This window comes from Myiozetetes cayanensis, unplaced genomic scaffold (genome assembly GCF_022539395.1).
Source record: "Myiozetetes cayanensis isolate MyiCay16 unplaced genomic scaffold, myiCay2020 scf21, whole genome shotgun sequence".
NCBI classification, from domain to species: Eukaryota; Metazoa; Chordata; class Aves; order Passeriformes; family Tyrannidae; genus Myiozetetes; species Myiozetetes cayanensis.
Genome location: NW_026087423.1, coordinates 3313567 through 3333424, shown reverse-complemented (window position 1 = coordinate 3333424; position 19858 = coordinate 3313567). Strand labels below are relative to the sequence as shown.

General features: G+C 50.5%; 2 protein-coding genes across 4 annotated transcripts in view; one reads left to right on the top strand and one right to left on the bottom strand.

Annotated features, from left to right (window-relative positions):
• The window catches only part of TAOK3 (TAO kinase 3), a 52283-nt gene extending 36207 nt beyond the window's left edge, over window positions 1–16076 (top strand). For all 3 annotated transcript variants that reach the window (XM_050317972.1, XM_050317973.1, XM_050317974.1), the window contains 7 exons: window positions 7854–8090; window positions 8652–8780; window positions 9718–9921; window positions 12246–12485; window positions 13643–13855; window positions 14220–14402; window positions 14507–16076. In XM_050317972.1, coding sequence (XP_050173929.1) covers window positions 7854–8090; window positions 8652–8780; window positions 9718–9921; window positions 12246–12485; window positions 13643–13855; window positions 14220–14402; window positions 14507–14668 — 1368 coding nt within the window. In that variant the 3' untranslated portion in view covers window positions 14669–16076. The remainder of the gene's footprint in view (window positions 1–7853; window positions 8091–8651; window positions 8781–9717; window positions 9922–12245; window positions 12486–13642; window positions 13856–14219; window positions 14403–14506) is intronic.
• Window positions 16077–17051: 975 nt separating this feature from the next.
• On the bottom strand, window positions 17052–19512 carry PEBP1 (phosphatidylethanolamine binding protein 1). The gene is made up of 4 exons (XM_050317976.1): window positions 19322–19512; window positions 18881–18990; window positions 18183–18283; window positions 17052–17882 (listed from the first exon to the last, which is right to left on the bottom strand). Exons 1-4 carry the CDS (start codon window positions 19454–19456, stop codon window positions 17665–17667), a joined length of 564 nt encoding a protein of 187 aa, XP_050173933.1. The 5' UTR covers window positions 19457–19512; the 3' UTR covers window positions 17052–17664.
• Between the last annotated feature and the right edge of the window lie 346 nt (window positions 19513–19858).

Sequence of the window (19858 nt, the reverse complement as noted above, 5' to 3'; positions counted from 1 at the left end):
TGTAGTAGGGAAAGGGGTGTGTGCCGGAAGAGTTAGTTGTGTGCCGCCTCCCCCACCCCGGGCTGCGGTCGGGAAACAGCCTTTTCAGGGGGAAAGCGCTGAAAAATGGCCTTTCGGAGCTAAAATGAATGTCATATTTAATATTTCAGCCCGATGGTGTTAGAGGTCAGATGGACGGGGAGCGTTAGGAAGTACCCACGGTCTGGCCATGGCACTTGCTCAGTGCTATGACATCATCCTGGACCAACCCCGAAATTACACCAGCGAGCCCTCCCCTTCCCGCTTCACCCTCCCTCCACCGTGGGGGTTCTCCTTCCATACCACCATTTCTTGATCCCCCAAATCCCTTCCCATTTCTGCCTGCAAAAACCAGCGTGTGTGTGTGTGCGTGTGTGACCACAGCAAAAGGTTGTGAGGGGAGGGGAAAAAGCAGCAGCAGCAGTGCCAGCAGCAGTGCAAAATTTTCCTGTGTGATTGTTGCTGCTGCTGCTGCTGTTAAAATCAAAAATGATGCTGTGGCATTCCTGGGAGCATCCAAGTCCCATGCTTTGCAGGTGTTCTTTGGGGTACCTGTCCTCTGAGTGCTCCCAGGCCGGTGTCCCCTGCTCCCCTTTCCCTCCCTGCTCCTCCCCAGTGTAAAGAGTGACCTAGAAATGTGTGTATTAAAGCACTTCATGCAGCACACCTGACACAGGCAATGATTCCTGGTCTCCTGGAGACCCTCTGCCCTGGGAATTTGTCCCTTTTTGTGCGTGTGTGTTTGCACCCAGGGTAGTGCCAGCACTATTGCCTGCACTGAGCAGATAAAAGTAGAACCCAGTTAGGTTGGCTGGAGGGAAGAAATGATGAATGACTCAAGTATCATACTCCAAACATACATACAATTTCATTGATAAATTGATATGTGTGTTGAATATATTCCTATTCTTTTACTCCCTGTGGAAAGCTGCTGCACCTTCTGTCCTGCCTGAGCAGCAGAGTCCATAACTCCTGTCTTCCCTGAATATGTCACCCCTGGGCTACTTGGGTGGCTTGAAGGGATTGCATGACCAGGTCCCTTTGGGAATTAATGAAAGTATGGACTGTGAGGTATTCCCAGACCTCTAGGGAAGACAGCTCATGCCCCAAGGTCACTCCTTAAATCCCTTGGCAGCCTCCTGTGGGGCTGGGACTGTGTCTGCCTTAATTCCTTAGTCACTTGGATTTGCTAAATCTCTCTGCTTCGCTGACCAGGTGATGATAAAGATAAAATTAATCCTGGGTGGGGAAGATGGTTGGCTTTTTGGAAAACTTCTCTTTCTTGGGTTTTCTGTGGAACATGCTCTGACAGGGACTGTGTCTGGGCTCCCATGGGGAGAGCTTTGGGTGCACACCTCAGGTGGGCAGTACCTGCACAGCACAGTGTCTTTGGGGGAGTGGGAATCACACTCATTAGCTCCTAAACTGGCCAGCAGGCCTTTGGAAAAGCACATGGAATTATGTGTCTTGCAGAAGCTCTCCTGTCCCCACCACACACACACACACATATCCCCTTCCCAGTGTAGAGAGGAGTTCCCAACCTTGGTGCTCCAGGAACTGTTGAGTGTCCTCAGGTTCTGGGGTTACATGGCTGGGGGAGAAGTTTCCCTGTGTTTACCACAGAAATATTTCCTTGTGATGAGCTTTCCCTTTAATAATCTTGCATTCCCACCTCTTCATGTTCCAAAATGGAAATCCAGAGGTGGGGAAAAAAACCCCAAGTTTAAAGCTGTTGCACAGAACTTGGGTGCCAGTGCTTGTGTCTGAGGTGCCCACGTGGTGTCAGAACACTTTGGTGTCGCTGTGGGTTCGGTCACCACTCAGTGCCTGGGCGATGTCAGTGGGCAGTGGTGCCCAAAGCTGCTGCTCCTCTGGCCAAGGGAGAACTTCTGCCAGCCTTCCTGTCTCCAGCTGAAATATCTATGGAAAGGGCAGGGTCAGTCATGGAGCTGATACGGGAGAATGACTGAAACATGTGAGGAATTTACAGCGTGAATCAGAAATTCAGACTTTATTCACCTCGCTGTGTTAATTTACTCTTTCAATGGCACCTGGAAAAGATTATTCCTGTGTGAATGGGTGTTCAGGATCCCCACAGTGTTTTAAAAACAAGCTTTGATGGTTCCCTGCATCCTTGCTGCTGCCCATCAGTGGGTTTCTCAGCAGCTGGGAACACCTTCCCGGGCACGGGAAGGTTGTGCAGTTGGGAGCATCAGGTGGCTTGTGTTGCAGAGAGTCAGAAAATGGGAGTTCTGACCCCAAATTCAATAGCATGGGGTGGTGTTTGGGTGTAAAACCTTCTTTTTATGGGATTTGCTGAACACCACCCTCCATCATGAAAGCAGGGCAGTGGGATAGAAGAAAAGCACCAAGTCTGGGGGCTGTTCACTCCTCAGCTGTTTCTGGCGGTGCAGTCCAGGGTCTGGGGGCCTCAAGTCCTTGTTATTCACCCTTAGATCAGGATATTGCAGATGGAGAGAAGACTGGCATTCCTGAAAGGAAGCTGGATCTCTTTCCAAAAACAGGCTCAAGGAGTTTCAGCTAGTGCAGGGGTCACAGGAGAGCTCACATGAGGCAGCTGAACACTCCAGATGACCCAGTGATCTTCAGAGTGATTCCCCTGCCCTGTTACTCTGCAGAAGCATCCTGTGAATAAGAAGCAAACTGGACAGACTTCCAGAGAAAACAGTGAAATGAACTATCCCCAGAGAAACAGGCTGTGAATGTACCTTTCTGGTCTTTCAGGAGTGTCTTGATATTACTCAGGTTAAGGAAAAAAAATGAGCAAATGTGGGTAAGAAAATTGAAGGAGCTTAACTTGGGTCATAATTCAGTCATCAATTTTAATAGCAATTTTTTCCTGGACCACTTTTCTCTTTAATCATTTTTTTGTGGTAACAGTAACCATCACTCACTTGGAACAGTGGTGGAAAATACCCTGCATGTTTCTGCTGTTGTAGGGAAAGTTGCCATCTGAAATGGAGATCAGGTACCTACCACATCTCCATATTATTTTGCAGACTATCAATGATCCATAAATTAAAAGTTACAGCTAGAAATCTAAGCCTTGAAGCTCAGCAAGCTTGTGTTTAAAAAGAAGGACAGAGGTTCTGCATGTTGATAAGACTACACCTACCCATGTCTTCAAGTGAAAGTTGTTTTTTAAATGTGTTCAGAGATGCATTGATCTGCACTTCTGGGTGTCTTTCAAGCTTGACCCCTTAAATCCCCACTTCCTCATGCATCTCCTCAAAAGCTGCTTTTACAGTTCTCAAATTAAATGATCAAACAGTTAAAACTTCATGAAGTCATCACAGAAGCACAGGATGGTTTAGGTGGGAAGGGACCTTCAAGCTCATCTCATTCCACCCTCTGCCATGGGCAGGGACACCTTCCACTAACCCAGGTTGCTCCAAGCCCCTTCCAGCCTGTCCTTGGACACTTGCAGGGATGTGGCAGCCACAGTTTCTCTGGGTAACCTGTGCCAGGGCCTCCCCACCTCCCAGGGAAGGATTTCTTCCTGACATCTATGATTCCCTAATTTCATAAGAGATCAGACAGTGTGGACACTGTTTCAAAGGCCTTGGCGCACTCTTTGAAATCCAAATGCCAGCAAAAGAAGGATGTGATCTCCAGGGTCTGCAGAGCCAAATGTCCATGTCCATGTGAGCAGGATTCCCTGGATGTAGCCAGGAAAGTGGCACCAGGGCAGCCTGGCTCCCAAACCAGGTACCCTCACACAAAGCTGTTCTCTTGGACCTTCTTCTGCTGAAGCAATGACTTCTTACTCCAGAGGGCTGAGTTTCTCCCCATGGACTCATCAGGCTGCTGCCTTGGGACACCTTTGCTCTAAAATTTTTGAACTTGTTCTTTCTCATCTCCAAGTTCATCTCTTGCTCTGAGAAGCTGCTGGTGGAGTCTTGCTCAGTGCTCTGCTTCATCCAGCACAGAGGAGCTCAGATGGTTTTGGTTATCAAGAGGTGAGAGTAACTGTCCTTTAGGGAAAGGGTTCAGTGTCTCAGTTAAACAATGTAGGAAAAGAAACTCTGAACAGCTGCTGGTTTGGAGGAGAAGTTGTGAGCTCAACTCCATTATGTAAAGCAAAAATCTTGGAGGGGTGAAAGAGAGAAAGTTTGGATTTTATGGCAAGTGAACTGCCTGTGGGAGTAGGTTGGAAAAGACATCTCTGTTCTCAGTTCCGTGTGTGCCAAAGATACAGAGAGATAAGAAACTGAGAAAATGTCATACCTTAATAAAAGCTGTTCTGGTTTATACAGGTTTTTGGTTCTGCTGATGACCTGATTGATTATTGTGTGCTGCAGAGAGAGCTCCAGGAAACTGCAGCTTTCTGCTAGGAAGGATCCTGACATTTTCTGGTTATGTGCAGGACAGATTTGGCAATGAGCAGTTCAGCTGTCATCTTTTCCCCCATCCTAATCCATGTTTGGGGGCTTCCTCATGAGGGGCAGCACCAACCTCTGCTCTCTGTGACCAGGGACAGGACCCAGGGAACTCTAGGCTGGAGCTGGGGAGGTTTAGGTTGGATCTCAGGGAAAGGTTCTTCCCCCAGAGGGTGGTTGGCACTGAACAGGCTCCCCAGGGCAGTGGGCACAGCCCCAAGGCTGCCAGAGCTCCAGGAGCATTTGGACAACACTCTCAGGGACAGGGGGGATTGTTGGGGTGTCTGTGCAGGCCCAGGGGTTGGATTTTGATGATCCTTGTGGGTCCCTTCCAGCTCAGGATATTCTAAATAGTTCGTGGAGTTCCAAGTGTCGTTGTCTAAGAACACCAGAAAGGTGATTACTGGAACATCCCCAAATTTCCTTTTTAAAATGGTTGCTGGAGCTGTTCATTCATTAGGGGCTTAATCTTTGAAGCCATAATCCTTTATTCATTCATGCTTAGTCTGAAGGACTTCTCTGGTGCTGAACTGGGCATGTTCAGTAGCTAATGATCATCCCTTCCACAGTCACCCATCCCTGAGATCACCATGTGCAGACCTGCTCTTTGAAGTCAGAGTCCTGAAGAGCACTGGGTTTGACTGGAGATTATGGTGATGAATTAATATCATGAGCATCTGAATGCAGGCATTTCATCTATGAGATGACCACCGAGTCTACTGTTCTCCTCTCTCATCTTCAGGAATGAAAAGCTGCTATTTGTTTTCTTCTGACTTTTTAATGTCTCATCTTCTGGAAGGCCTTATCAGCTAAGCTTATAATTAGGAATTGCATCCTGTTGTTAGGGATAAATATCCCAGACTTAATGGGAAATCTTTCCTAGGTGGAATTCCTGTCATGATAAAGCTGAGCAAAACTGGAAATGGGAAAAAAAAAAAAAAAAAAAAGGATAAAATTAATGACTTTTGCTGTAAATAAAACAAGTGCATGTTCTGCATCTCATTGGAGATCACACCAAAGGGGAGACTGGCAAAGTTCTTAGAGGATTCCTAGATCCATTTTTCTCTTATGCTCTTGCTGTTTGCTTTGTTCTGCCAACTCCTGGGAACGGAGTGTGCCGTGCAGAACGTCCCACTGCTCACAAAAGGGCTGGGCCTCCAAAATAGCACATCCAGGAAGATCTTGTGCTGCTGCCTGGAGGTTCCCATGTCTCTGTGTCTCTGCAACTGCCTGACCACGTCTGTTCTCCCCAAGCTGGATGGCATTTGACGTGGTAAATGGCATGGGTGAAGTGTGTGTGTTTGCTTGTCTTACCTGGCATCTGTCTCTTATGCTTAACTTGGATGGCTTCCCAGAGGAACTTTCCTTACCTGGAAGCTTCTGGCAGAGATCTCACTCCTGGCTTTCTTGACTGGAGTGTGTCAGTTCCTACAAACACTTCCCAGCTTGTGCAAAGCGTGGCTGTCCTTGGTAGGCTTGGAAAAGACCAAAAGCTTTCTGAAGTGTAGGAGTGCACGGGGCTTCCAGGATGGTTCCTGCAATCCCTCATGCTCCTGGTGGCTGGCTGAGATCTGTTCAGTCACCTCGTCCCAAGCATTTGAAGGCTGCTCTGTTACACCAGTTGCTGAGGTGTAAGGGTGTATTTAATCCAGTCAGCTTCAAGAACACACCCTGAAATTCCTTGCACAAGGAGGATGTGATTTACACATCACCTCTTACCTGGTGGTGGATGCTTGACCTCACTAATCCACCATCACCCTGGTCTGACACAGTGCTCTCTAGTCAGGCTGGTTCTTTGGTTTCTTTGCCACCAGACATTTCCTTTTCCCTCTGGGGTTGTCTTTGGAAGGGATGGGGGGAGACAGAGGCCATCCCCTTCCACGCCTTCATCCTTTCACATCTCATTTCTCTCCTGGGACTCTGGCCATGGTTTTCTTGGTTGGCACCTGTTTGCTGTAAATTGCTGTTAATCCGTTCCAAGGTTGAAGGCTTTGGGAGGCTCTTCCTGAGCTCCTCTTCACACTCCTCCCCAGTGCTGGGAGTCATTTTGAGCTGAGAGAGGTGGCACAAGCTGCCTGCCTTGGGTGACATCAGTCGGGGTGTTAATCTTGCCTGGTGATTTCAGAGCTTCTTACTCGATCAAGGCTTCCTGTCACCTCCTGGTCCCGGAGCACAGGGCTGCCAGCAAGTGCACTGGGTTTGCTGCTCTACAAAGCAGCTGCTCTTCTGTTGAACCTGAACCTTCTCAGGTCTGTAGGTACATCCCATCCTGTGTCTGAACTTTGAAAATCCTTGAAAAACTGCCTTCAAATGACAGCAGCCCTGTTGTAGAGGCCAGTTTCTTGGGCTGCTCTGGAGGAATCCATCAGCAAGGCTGGGCTCTTGCAGGCTGCAGGAAGGGCTCTTGGTTTGTAGAGTGTCCCTGATCACCTTCAAAGGGCTGAGCTCTTTGCTTCACACTAGATCACAAAAGCAGAGATCCCCTCGCACAGAATCAGGGGCTCTAGTTTTGACTCCCAGGTCATAAAAAGGATCAGCAGATCTTTGTATGTGACGTTGCTGAGACTGTCTTTAAAAAAAATAAAAATCATTCTTAGACACTTTTCTTTTTTTGAAATGGAAGCATCACCATTTGCATTTTTTTCTGAACATTTTTGGCACGACTTACTGCGTGGTGGTTTTTTTTTTTTTCCCCTTCCTTTCACATGGATACACTTGGGCATGGAAATGAATGTGGAACTTGTGAGTTTGTTTCAGCTGAGCAGGGTTTAAAATCTGCTTAGACCATCTGATCAATCTTGTTAAGAGCACACAGTTCCAGAACAGCGTTCCCTTGTTAGAAAACTTTCAATTCTGGGAGGGAATGAGCTCAGTCTGCCATCCTCTTGAATTTTAAGGAGAAATTTTGAAGGAGGCTACTCATAGCAGGAAATAGATGTTGAGGAACTGAATTGGCATTGGGGCATTACTTGAGGAGGAAGGAAAGAATGGGTGGGTTGAGGGGTGGTTCTTAAAATGGATCCCATCTTGTAAGTCCATGTAACCCTCAGGATTTGAGGCCTGTGTCTGTAAAAAGTTATCCCCTGTATCTGAAGACAGTTGTCCATCAGCCACCTTTGTTTCCAGATCTCCTTCAGTGTTTCCTGGAGCGATAAATAACCAATAACTTCCTTTATTTGTAACATGGCATTTTCTCCTGCAATACTGAAAACACACATAAAAGTCTCAGGAAAAGGTGGGGGGGCTAAAAATCAGGAGAGAGAAACCTTATGGCTCTGTGGCATTAAACAGCAGCACCTCTGAAACCTGGAGCACCATTCCCTGAAAGGTGAGAGGACAACAAAGGGCCTGGGTTACAGGTAAGCTCCAGCATGGAGACAGCTTGCCTGTGAAAGGAAGGCCATGCAGCGCTTCTTCCCCTCTCCCTGACATCAGGTTACAAGACAGATCCATGAGCATGAGCAGGAGAACGAGTTGCGGGAACAGATGTCAGGATATAAGCGGATGCGGCGCCAGCACCAGAAGCAGCTGATCGCCCTGGAAAACAAGTTGAAGGCCGAGATGGACGAGCACCGCCTCAAGCTGCAGAAGGAGGTGGAGACACACGCCAACAACTCGTCCATTGAGCTGGAGAAGCTGGCCAAGAAGCAGGTGGCTGTGATGGAGAAGGAGGTGAGTGAGGTTGGAGGGAGAGGTAAGACAAGGTTGGGGGAGTTGCTGCTTCAACAACCACGTGCTCTGTGTGGTCACTGTCCAGAGCTGCCCTGGCCAGTTTGGTGAAGCAGCCTCAAGTCATCCTTCTGGATGATGGGCAGCTCCATTGGCATCCGCCAGTACCACAGCCAGTGACAGCTGGATAAGAGGGACTGGAGATCCTTGTGGGGGCCTTGTAGGAGCTTTGCCTCATGGCTGAGGGGATGACAAACCTTTCTGCTGCTCCTCGCTCTGTTTAAAAATCAACATGTTAATCCACGTGGTAAATTAGTGGGGTTGTACCTCCTGGGGCGGTTTTGGTGGGGAGATAAGAAGCACAAGGAAACTCTTACATTTATGTGGACATCATGGATTTTCAGTGCAAGCAATTCTCCTGTGGCTGAATGCTCATGGCTTTGTTTAGCACAGTGAGGGAGGCATGACTGAAAAACACAGCACAAGACTGATCTGTGCTGGATTCTGTACCTACTCACTCACCCTTTGTTTCTTTATTATTTTTTTCCTCTCTGTACCTTGCAGGCAAAGGCAGCTGCAGCAGATGAAAAGAAATTCCAGCAACAGATTTTGGCTCAGCAAAAGAAAGACCTGGCGACCTTTTTAGAAAGTCAGAAGAAACAATACAAGCTTTGCAAGGAAAAGATTAAAGAGGCAAGAAACCCTCATTTTCAGGGCTGAAGGGGTTGTGGAATGAACACAAGCCAGTGTTTCGTTTTGATAAACCTGGGCCAGCCCAGGGGTTTAAGGGATACTGTCAGGCTTGGAAGCAAATTTAGACACTCAGCAAATAAAATTTCAGGAACTGGGAGCATCTGGCAGCATTTCCAGAAGAATCTCTGAGGGTGCTAGAGGTGCCTTCATCACTTGCTGTAGAGCAGAATCTTTGAAACCAAGGCTGATGATGGAAAATGGGACTTCACAGAGAAGTGAATTCTTCTTCCCCTTTCTCCTCATCTGTTTTGTTTTTATTTAAGGTGTAACTAATCAGAGCAGTCATTCAGTGTCCCTTGACTAAAAGCCCTCTGATCACTTATGTGAATTAGAAAAAGAAATACATATAAAAATATAGTATATGGCTGTTCTGTGCCAAAGTGCTTTATTTAAGCACAGTGTCCCCACCACACTGCAAAAGTAATTTGCTGTTAAGAATGTAAAGGTGATAAAATTAATAGCAAGGAGCCCTGTTATGTGATTTATAGAGAACCAGGCATGAGACCTCTTGAAGTAAAACTTTAAGCCCAGGCTGGACTCTGTAAAAAAGGCACAGAGCTGGGAAGGGATCTGAGGGGTTTGCCCTGGTCTCCCTCCTGAGCAGCCAGATCCTCCCCTGCCATGGTGTGTTACTCTCTTTCTGCTCTGTGCTGTTCACCCTCCAATATGTTTGTGTTTAATGGCTGATTTTCCTCCCCTTGGTGTGGCTCATAACTCAACTCTGGAGGCAGCAGGGCTGGGCATGGCCGGGTGATGGGGCTGGTTCTGCTGGCACCTTGTGTTGTAGCAGGATTTTGGGTCCCTGAATGGCAGGGGAGTAGCCAGTGACTCCTCCAAGCTCTGTGATCCTAAGGGAAGCCTTGTTTTGTCCCTGCAGGAAATGAACGAGGACCACAGCACGCCCAAGAAAGAGAAGCAAGAAAGAATATCCAAACATAAAGAGAACCTGCAGCACACACAGGCTGAAGAGGAGGCCCAACTTCTCAGCCAGCAGAGACTCTACTACGACAAAAACTGCCGTTCCTTCAAGAGAAAAACGATGATCAAGAGGCACGAGATGGAGCAGCAGAACATTCGGGAAGTATGGCACTCCTCACTTCCTTTCCAAGCATTTCTTTAGCTGCTTTAGCTCCATGTCTCTAGAACAGCTGCTGACTGAGGGTAGATCTTCACGTTCCCAGTTGCGAAATAGAACTGGGAAAAAGGTGGGGGAAAGCTGTGAGGGAGAGTGTTCCACACAGCTGTGGCTGCTTTGATTAGCTGAGGAGGGGTGGCATCGTTGGCTGGCAGACAGAATCACGATGTGGGACACCCATCCTGGGCCGGATGCCTCATCTGAGCTCCCAGGTGCTGGATTTTGGGGGATCCTTTGGGCTGCCTTCACAGCACAGGGCAGTTCGTGCCACAGAGAGCTGTGGGATGGGGCAATACTTTGTTAAGGAGGAGCTTTTCCCATCCTGCTTTCCCTCATTAGTTACTGCCTGTGGTCAAATACCACTTTAGGGAAGGAGTTACTACGTGTAGATTTTTCTGTGGCCATCACTCTAGTACCTGAATTCATCATTAATGTTATTTTTGGATGAAGACTATCAAATAAGAGGGTATTTTAGTGAAGACTGAGTGAGGAATGGTCAAAAATTTCTAACTGCACTTGGCCTGCTACCATCAGATTTTCCAGAATACTTCTCACTTGTTCAGAGCTTTGCCGCCCTTGACTTCAGATGTGCCTGGGGCTGCTCAGCTGCTTTGCAAATCACATCCAGACATCTCAACTCAGGCACACTGAAAATGAATGACTGTGAAAAATCAGATTTGGGCACCCTTATCACAGCATGTAAGAGCTCCGTGGCAGGGATGAGAACAGAGTTCCATTGCCTTGTGTGGCATTTAACCAGGGAACACGCCCCTGAGCTCCTGCATTTTAAGCTCTTAAGAGAGACCTAATAATTTTCAGAATGATCTGATGGTTTATTTCCTGAAAATAAAATCCCTGCTAACTACTTCAAATGCACTGGATCAGACACCTGAAGTAAATAACACTTTCAGAATGTGGTTTTCGTGATATTTTAAGTAACCGTGGAGGTTCTTTCTGTGCAAGTGGGACAGTGTTTGAGAGAAGTGGAGTGACTGTGTGTGTTCATGCCATGTGAACTGCAATCAGGTGTGGAATGGGCTCGAGAGAGGCTGAGCTGTCCTGAGGTGAAGACAAACAAGCCACAGCCTGTTCAGTGTCCCAGCTGCCTTTGTGCCGTTGGGAAATGATCTGTTTTAATCTTGGCTGTCGGGGGAAAATTTTTCTTAAATGTAAAGATGTGCAACACCCTTATGGCCAGGAAGGCAGAGACAAGCCCAGGCCCTGTTTCCTTGCCCATCCTCTCAGCTCAAACCTGTCCCAGTTGTAGCAGCCAGAGGGGCTGAAGTGCCTGTTTGCAGGTGCTGCTGTTGAGAGATACAACAGGATTACAAGGTGTGAGCAACAGCTCAGAAGAATTAGATTTTTTTTTTTTTTTTTTGCTTCTCCTGCAGCAACTCTTTAGGCTGAGGCAGCACTGGGCCCTCCCCAGGCCGGGCACTGCATGTGGTGTGGGGCAGCCCCCCTGGGCCTGTCCTACTCCAGCGTGGAGCAGTGAGGCTGTAAACATGAGGGCTGGATCTGGGCTGTACCAGCAGAGCATCTGTGAAGGGCACCAAGTATCAGCAAGGGGTACAGCTGGAATCACAGCTCCACTGAGCTGGAGTCAGCTCCGTGCTCCACAGGTTGTGGCTGATGCACTGAGACAGAAATATGGGCAGTAATTAAGGAGGGAACTGGTGCCTCCCCCTTCCTTGGCTTGTAGCTCAGTGTGGGTTATCCTGGGCTGTGCAGAGCTCTTAGTGCACACTGTGAAACCCTGTGACCCTCAGTTTAAAAATGTGCTGCATCTTGGGCCAAAACCCATCTGGACAATTCTTTTTCTCACCTGAGGTGTTGTTGAAGCCGTTCCCCGCTGCTTTGGCCATTCTCCTGCAAGAGATCTGGGAGAAGCCTCATTGCCAATGCCGAGCAGGGGTACAGGGGAATTTAAACCAGACAACAGGAGCCCTCACTTCTGTCAGTGCCGCCAGCCCTGAGTTGTATTTATTAAAAGCTGCTGCAATTCTCAGCAGTCACAGAGGGCTTGTGTGGGGTCCCAGTGCCACCTGCTGGGGAGTCCTGGGGCCATCCCAGAGCTGATGGATGGATGGATGGGTGGAGGTCACTGCTAGCATCCCCATGGTGCTGCTGGGTTTGTGTTTCCCTGTGACACACGAATCCTCAGTGTCATGTGGACGAGTGACCGGCACACTCGGCCTCGTGACCTCGACTGCGGCATCTCCGGGCGGGGAACCCGTCCCTGCTGAGCCCTTCCCTGTGCTCTGGTGCAGGAGCTGAACAAGAAGCGGACGCAGAAGGAGATGGAGCACGCGATGCTGATCCGGCACGACGAGTCCACGCGTGAGCTGGAGTACCGGCAGCTGCACACGCTGCAGAAGCTGCGCATGGACCTGATCCGGCTGCAGCACCAGACTGAGCTCGAGAACCAGCTGGAATACAACAAGCGGCGGGAGCGGGAGCTGCACAGGAAGCATTTCATGGAGCTCCGGCAGCAACCAAAGAACCTGAAGGTGCCGGCAGCTTTCCTTCCTCCTCCTCCTCCCCCTCCTGCCTCGGGCTGTGCTTGGCTACCTCATCCGTGCTGTGGGACCGCTGCTCTCCACACCCTCTGCTCTCCCTTGCATCCCTTCCCTTTGCACAGGGCTGCTCTGGGTGAGGGAGTTGTGGGCTGTGACAGCACAGAGCTCAGGGAGGGTTTTGTAGGTGCTGTGCTAATTGAGGCTGCTGGGTAAAAATAGTCCAGTTCTGAGCAAAGTGTTACAGAATTCGCTTCTGATGAGCTGTGCTTTGTTCAGGCTCTCACTGGTGTCAGCCTGGAAACCTCGATGTGGAGAGGGGGTTGGGTGGTGCTTTCAGAGGAGAGGAGAGAGGACATGGGTGTGCTGAGCACTGTGCACTGCCCCAGTTCTGCTGCAGGTTGGTCACAGACCTCTGAGCTGCTCCCCGTAGGAGAGGCCTCTTCCTCCTCCCAGTGTCATAGAATCATGGAATATCCTGAGCTGGAAGGGACCCACAAGGATCATCCAGTCCAACTCTTGGCCCTGCCCAGGACACCCCAACAATCCCACCCTGTCCCTAAGGGTGTTGTCCAAACACTCCTGGAGCTCTGGCAGCCTTGGGGCTGTGACCACTGCCCTGGGGAGCCTGTTTAGTGCTCAGCCACCTTCTGGGGGAAGAACTTTTTCCTAGTATCCATCCTAACCTCCCCTGGCACAGCTCCAGCTGTTCCCTCGGGTCCTGTCTCCAGGGAGAAGGCACATTGCTGTCACTCTGTCACACCCTTGCTAGTTCTCAGATCTGCAGCTTCCTCATAGGGCACAGTTGAGGTGGGGAAGAAGCAGAATGGGAAAAAGGCTGTGAAAAAGCAAATGTATTTTGGGAGGCAGGCAGCAGGTGATGGGCTGGGTGACCTGCAGGAAGCAGGAGTGGAGGACAGAAGGGCCCTGGGCTGGGGAAGGCTGAGCGGGGCCTGTTCCTGGCCCAGCCAGGGCCTGAGCTGGTGCTCCTGCTGAGGTCCCTGTGTGAAGCTCACCCTGCTCAGGGGGTGGAGGTGACAGCACAGAGCACAGGGGAGCCGTGGTTCTCACCAGCCCACCCATTTGGATGTACCGTAACCTCTCCATCCCCGAAGCTCTTCGTGCCCCTCACATCGCTCCTTCCTTGGCAGGCTATGGAAATGCAGATCAAAAAGCAGTTCCAGGACACATGCAAAGTGCAAACTAAGCAGTACAAAGCACTGAAGAATCACCAGCTGGAAGTAACTCCAAAGAGTGAGCACAAGACAATTCTGAAGAGCCTGAAGGACGAGCAGACGCGGAAGCTCGCCATCCTGGCCGAGCAGTACGAGCAGAGCATCAACGAGATGATGGCCTCGCAGGCGGTACGGGGGTGTCCCTGGGCAGGGGGCTGGGAGGGGGGAACAGTTGGGCTGTCAGGTCTCACAGCAGGCTGGGATGGTCTTCTCCAGCCACTGGATGGTTGTGTTTAGAAGAGCTGTTTAGATAATGCAGCAGGTGGCACTTTCCCTCTTGGAATAAGGATCCCGCAGAATGTGCATCTTTTACCTGCTGCCCCTCGTGTGCTCTTCCCTGAGGCTCTGCCTCTGCGAGTGGGGAAGCTGCTCTTCGTGATTTTCCCAACGCCAGAGGCTCCTGGCTTTGGGAAAGAAGAGCAGCGTGCCAGTAGTTCGGAGCACAGGAATTACCAGTGGAGGTCTGAGTGTTGTTTTCCCGATGTCCTTACAGCTACGGCTGGACGAGGCCCAGGAAGCAGAATGCCAAGCCCTGAGACTGCAACTCCAGCAGGAGATGGAGCTGCTCAACGCGTACCAGAGCAAAATTAAGATGCAGACAGAAGCACAGCACGAAAGGGAACTCCAGAAGCTGGAGCAACGGGTGTCGCTGCGCAGGGCACACCTGGAACAAAAGGTAAATTCCTGGGGGAGGCTGCAGGGGGTCCCTGGAGCTTGGCTGGGACACGGGGTTGGGGCAGGGGTGCTGTGCTGGGGGGCTGCTGACCGTGCTCGTTTCAGATCGAAGAGGAGCTCGCCGCCCTCCAGAAGGAACGCAGCGAGAGGATCAAGTTTCTGTTGGAAAAGCAGGAGCGAGAGATTGAGACGTTTGACATGGAGAGCTTGCGAATGGGCTTCGGGAATTTGGTCACATTAGAGTATCCCAAGGAGGACTATAGATGAGGTTAAATTTCTTTGCCATTTAGAAAAACAAAACCGATAAAAAGCAAACAAAGTAAGGATAAAACTTGCAAACCCAACATTCCCCATGTTGACGGGCGTGCTCTCTCTCTTTCTGTCTCTCTTACTGACATCGTGTCGGACCAGTGCCTGTATATTCTTACTCCATCAGGGGCCCCTTTCCCCCGTCACGTCCCGGTGCAGGACAGCTCCTGGCAGTCTTTTCCATAGTATGTCACAGTATTGATGTCTCTGTGCAATGATTAAAAATGTTTCAGTGAAAACTTTGGAGACAATTTTAATGGAGAAAAAAAAAAAACAAAAACACAAAAAAAAACTCAAGTGGATGTATGTTGCTTTTGAGCAATCACTCATTTTACCACCAATCAATGAAAGTACAAGCAAAAAAAAATATTAATAATTAAAAGATATCTACGATCCCAGGGGGAGAGAGACTGAATCCGCAGCCTTACCTTAACTAGCTGCTGCATAATTTTATTTTATTTTTATTTTTTTGGTATTTATTCATCAGGAATAATTAAATAATAATAAAAAAATTTTATTAAAGATTGAAAAAAAAATTTGATACATTTTACAGAAAAAAAAGAAAAAAAAAACCTAATCGTGCTGTACATATCAGTGGTGACATATTATTACTTTTTTGGGGGTGGGGAGGGGCGGGCGACGACGTGGTGATTTTTAGGAGAACCATGCCAGGGGCAGCAGGGACGAGCCCTCGCCCCCTCGGCATATTCTTGATTGTATCATAAATCATTTTCTGCTGTCGCAGAGAATGTGAATACACTTAAATGAGCCCACAGGATCCCAGTAGCACAAATTGGGCTTTGTCAAATCGTGTATTTTGTGTATAGAAGGAATTTAAGGAGAGCTTTTACTTATTTTCATATTGTATTTTAACTGTTTCTCTGATCAAAAATTTTTTTACTTCTTTCCCCCCCCACCCTTCCCACCGGCTCCCTTCTGCTCCAGACACCCCCCACTCTCCAGTTCTGTTCTGGAGCTCAACACTGTCTGTTAGATCATCCCAGCCCTTTTGAGTTTTTATTTTTTGGGGTTGTTTTTTTTTGTTTGTTTGTTTTGGGTTTTTTTGTTTTTGTTTTGTTTTTTTTTTTTTGTTCCTCCCCCAAGTCCATCCCCAACCCCATGATCTTGGTCATAAATATTGCATTATTCACACTTTCAAACTGTGTATTTTCTTACAATAAAAAGAGAAAAAAAAAAGGCTTTACTTCTTTTGCATGCACTTTAAAAAAAAGAAAAAAACAACAACAAAAAAAAAAAGGACAAAAAAACCAACAAAACAACAAAAACATTTTTCAGGTTCCAGGGAAGAGCATGAATAACTGTCAGAGCTTTTAATTATATTTGTAAATAAAAGTGTTCATCACAATGCCTGGCTGTGTCATTGTGGGAGGGGCGGCTCGTGGCCCAGCACAGGTGCAGGGTGGGGATGGGGAGGTGTCCCACTCCACAGGTGTCCCATTCCACAGAGAGTTCCCTCAGCCTGGGGCTGCAGGAACCTCAGGGCTCCATGCCAAACCCGTTTTCCTGACAGAGGAGGTTATTTGGGTAATGGATTGTGGTTTGTTTATGTCCTGCTTCCAGCCTGAGCAGTCCCGGGATGGATCAGCCAGTGTGAGCACTGCTCCAGCCTTAGTCCTGTGGGCCTTAGTCTGGAGTAGTTGGGGATGTTTTCCTGAAAAGCCATCAATCCTGTTGAAATGTTTTAATGGCTGAGCTGAAAAACTGCCCTGGGGCAGACACCACCCCCCTTCTGGAGTTAGGGAGTTCCCAGTTTTCACAGGGCTGCTGATTCCTGTTTGTCAGACCATGTCAGTGCAGACCTTTAAAACAGCACCTTGAAAAAGGGGGGAGGCTCCTGGATCCACAAAATTGAATGGCAGTGGCTTCACCTTTTCTACCGCTTCATGGCCATCGGGCTGGACCAAAGGCTCATTTCTGCTCTAAGCACTTAGGACACCCCCCCAGTCCTCAGTGCAAAGCTGCTGGAGGAGCAGGAAACACCTGGGACGGACCTGCAGCTTGGCTGGGAACTGGCTTCAGGTCAGTAAAGCTGGTCATGGCCAAACTGCTGTCAGGGTTCAGATCGGGAGGTCCTGCAGAGGGAAGGAGCCTCCACAGAGCCAGGGGATCCTTGGGACAGGGACTAAAGGCAGGTAAAGATGGAAAGACGTGACTGCTTTGAGCTGTGTCACTCCAGCCATCAGCACGTTCCAGGAGTGGAGAGCCCCTGGCACAGGGTCCAGCCTCTCCCCAGCAGGAGGAGAGCAGGGCTCCTGACCATCCACCTGCTCCCCTGAGTGCTTCCCTTGTCCCCCAAGAAGACAACCAAGCACACCACATGCCTTGTTAAGTTTTTAATTGCACTGGGAGCAAAGAGCACGGTAACATCAGGTCACCACAGGACTGAACAAAACAAAAGTGGTCTCAGTTTTGAGTGACAGCAGAGAACAGAAGTAGTGCTGTGGACCAGCTCCTGCCTCCTCCTCGAGCTGCACCTTCACTACTGGAGCAGTGATGTGGAGGCACTGGCCAAAGATTAAGGAGGAAAAAAAAGAAAAAAAAAAGAGGGAGGAGGGAAAGTTTCCATTAGACTGCCCTCTCCTCTCCTGGAAGAGGGAGTCTCCACAGCCAGCACTAGCCCAGAAGTGGTTCTGCACCCACCCCCCTGACATCTAAAGCCGTCCCAGGACAGCAGAGACACCCCGAATTGACACTAATTCACAAAGGCATTTGTTTCCCTTAAGCAGGTCAGTTTGGAGGGAGTGGCTGACAGCTGTCAGCAGCTCTAGCTAGGATCACCTGTTCCACGGGAATCAGCACAGGAATCAGCACAGGCCCGGACACGTGGACACAGAGCAGGGACAGTGACGGGGTTCCAGCTCGGGACGCTTGGGTTCAACTTGCTAATCAAACAAAACTACAGCGCCGTGCCCGAGCCGCGGGTGCTGCACACCCTACTTCCCCGACAGCTGCTCGTAGAGCTTGGGCACGTAGTCATCCCACTCTGCCTGGTAGCAGGTGCCCGCCACCGGCGCCCCCAGCCCGTACTTGCTGCGGAAAGCGGCCACCTTGAACTTGCCCCGCTTGTCCCCGGAGCGGTTGGACAGGACGGGCTCGTTGCAGGCGAGCTGCTTGGGCTGCTCGTACACCAGCCACACGTAGCGGTGCAGCCCTGCGGGGAGGGACAGCGTTACCACACCGGGCACACCGAGCTCCAGGTCCCAGGTGCTGCTCTGAAGTGACCCCTGGAGGTGCCTGCGTGCTCCAGGATCGGAAGGCTGAGGATGATGGAGCTTAAGGCAGCTTAGAGAAGATGCACTAGATATGCTCAGTAGGTGCTTGTGCTGGCTGTGGCTACGTGCAGCCACGGGCCATCCTGCGCGGATCGTTTCCTGCTGGCTTCCCCCCACCCTTGTGCACCAAGTTTGATCCATGTAGCACTGCCCGGGAACTGCTGCAGGCAGGTACCAACCTGTTCCCTTGGGAGGCCCGGAGCCAACATAATCCGACATCACGGTCCCACTGCCCACATTGTTGCCTTTCATGTTGGTAACCAGGAAATGATGCCATTCCCTGAAAGGAGAGGGCAAAGAACAATCAGATTGTGGCACAGTCCCTTTATCACTCCAAGCTGCTTCTTTTTCCATAAGGTTGTCAGTGAAGGATAAGCAAACACCTGATTCCTGGATTGCCAAGCACAAAGAGCAGCGGTCCCAGAGCAGGCACTGCTTCTTTGGGATGCACAACCTGCCAAAACCAGCTCCATCAGCCTGCCTTGTGGCCACGGGAAAACCACAGCTTGACCCCCAAGAGTGGATGTTCCACAAGCTTCTGAGCTGACTTGAGAGAAGTGAACTGGTCCCAGGTTTAAGACTCCACCACCAACACAAACAAGCCTAACTCCAACTCACACATGAGCCAAATTAGAGCAAGCACCAGTACTGTGCTGTTCCAGCTGCAACAGACCTCTGAACACTCCTGGAAGAAGCAGCTGCTCCTCCCCATGCTGTCCCTGGCTCAAGGAAAGATGCAAGGACACCGTTTATATGCCAAGCCACTGCCCCATAGCTGCACCTTAGGCAGAGCACAGTCCCAAACTCCTCCTAAGTCTCTCCTCAGCCCAAGAGGGATGTTCCATTTTCCTCAGGCAACCCCGGCCCATTCCCATACCTGAATTTTGGGTCCTTCCTACTGGGCGCATCAGGATCTGTGAGAACCAGGGTGTAAAGCTTCTGCGGATCGCAGCCATCCCACTCGATGCTGGTGGGGCGATGCTGGACCTGCAGGAGTGACCGCGTTAGCACCGGCCCCGCTGCCCGCGCCAGCCACCTGCCCTGGACACAGGGCCACCTGTGACCCGCGCTGTCTGCGACATCCGAGGAGTTCAAACTTCGTGCCACCTCGCCCAGGCTCTGAGAGCCGCGGGCCTCCGTCCGCGGCACGGCCGTGCCCGTACCAGGGTGGACAGCAAAGCTCAGCCCCTCTCTCTCCCCCCACGCCAGGTGAGGCTCCGGCATGAGCTGCCGCAGACACGGCGCAAGACGCCCGGCCGCCTCCCGCCATTTTGCCGCGGCACCCCCACGAGGGGGAGGGGGGCCGGGCGCCGCTCACCTGAGTGGGGGTGAGCACCTTGCCCAGCTCGTCGATCTCTATGGAGCCATACTTGACCCGCAGCGGCTGCGCCGGCTTCTGCTCCACCTCGGCGAGGCTCAGCGGCCCGTCCCACTGCCCCAGGTCCACCGGCATGGCTCTGACTGTGACTGCGGCTGCGACTGCGGCGCCCAAGGCACCGGCCGCGCGCTGCCCGCCCCCCGCGCCCATTGGCGGAGACGCCGCCGCGCCCCGCTCCCATTGGTCAAGAGCCGCTGCCGACCCCCCCCCGCGCCAGCTCTATGGCGCCCCCCGGCGGGGCGCGGCCGCAGCTGGCCGTGTCACCCGGGGAACGGGGGACCCCGAGCTCCTTTTACCTGGGGCAGCTCTGCCTCTCCTGCCGCTAAATAGGTTAATTAATAATTAATGTGCCAGGGCCCAGCGGGTCTGAGCGCTTTGTGTGATGGCCACGTGCCTCCCCCAGTGTAACGTGTCCTGGAGAAAACTTTAAAAGATACCTGAATGCTTTACGGGCCTTGCTGCGGGGTTACACGGAGG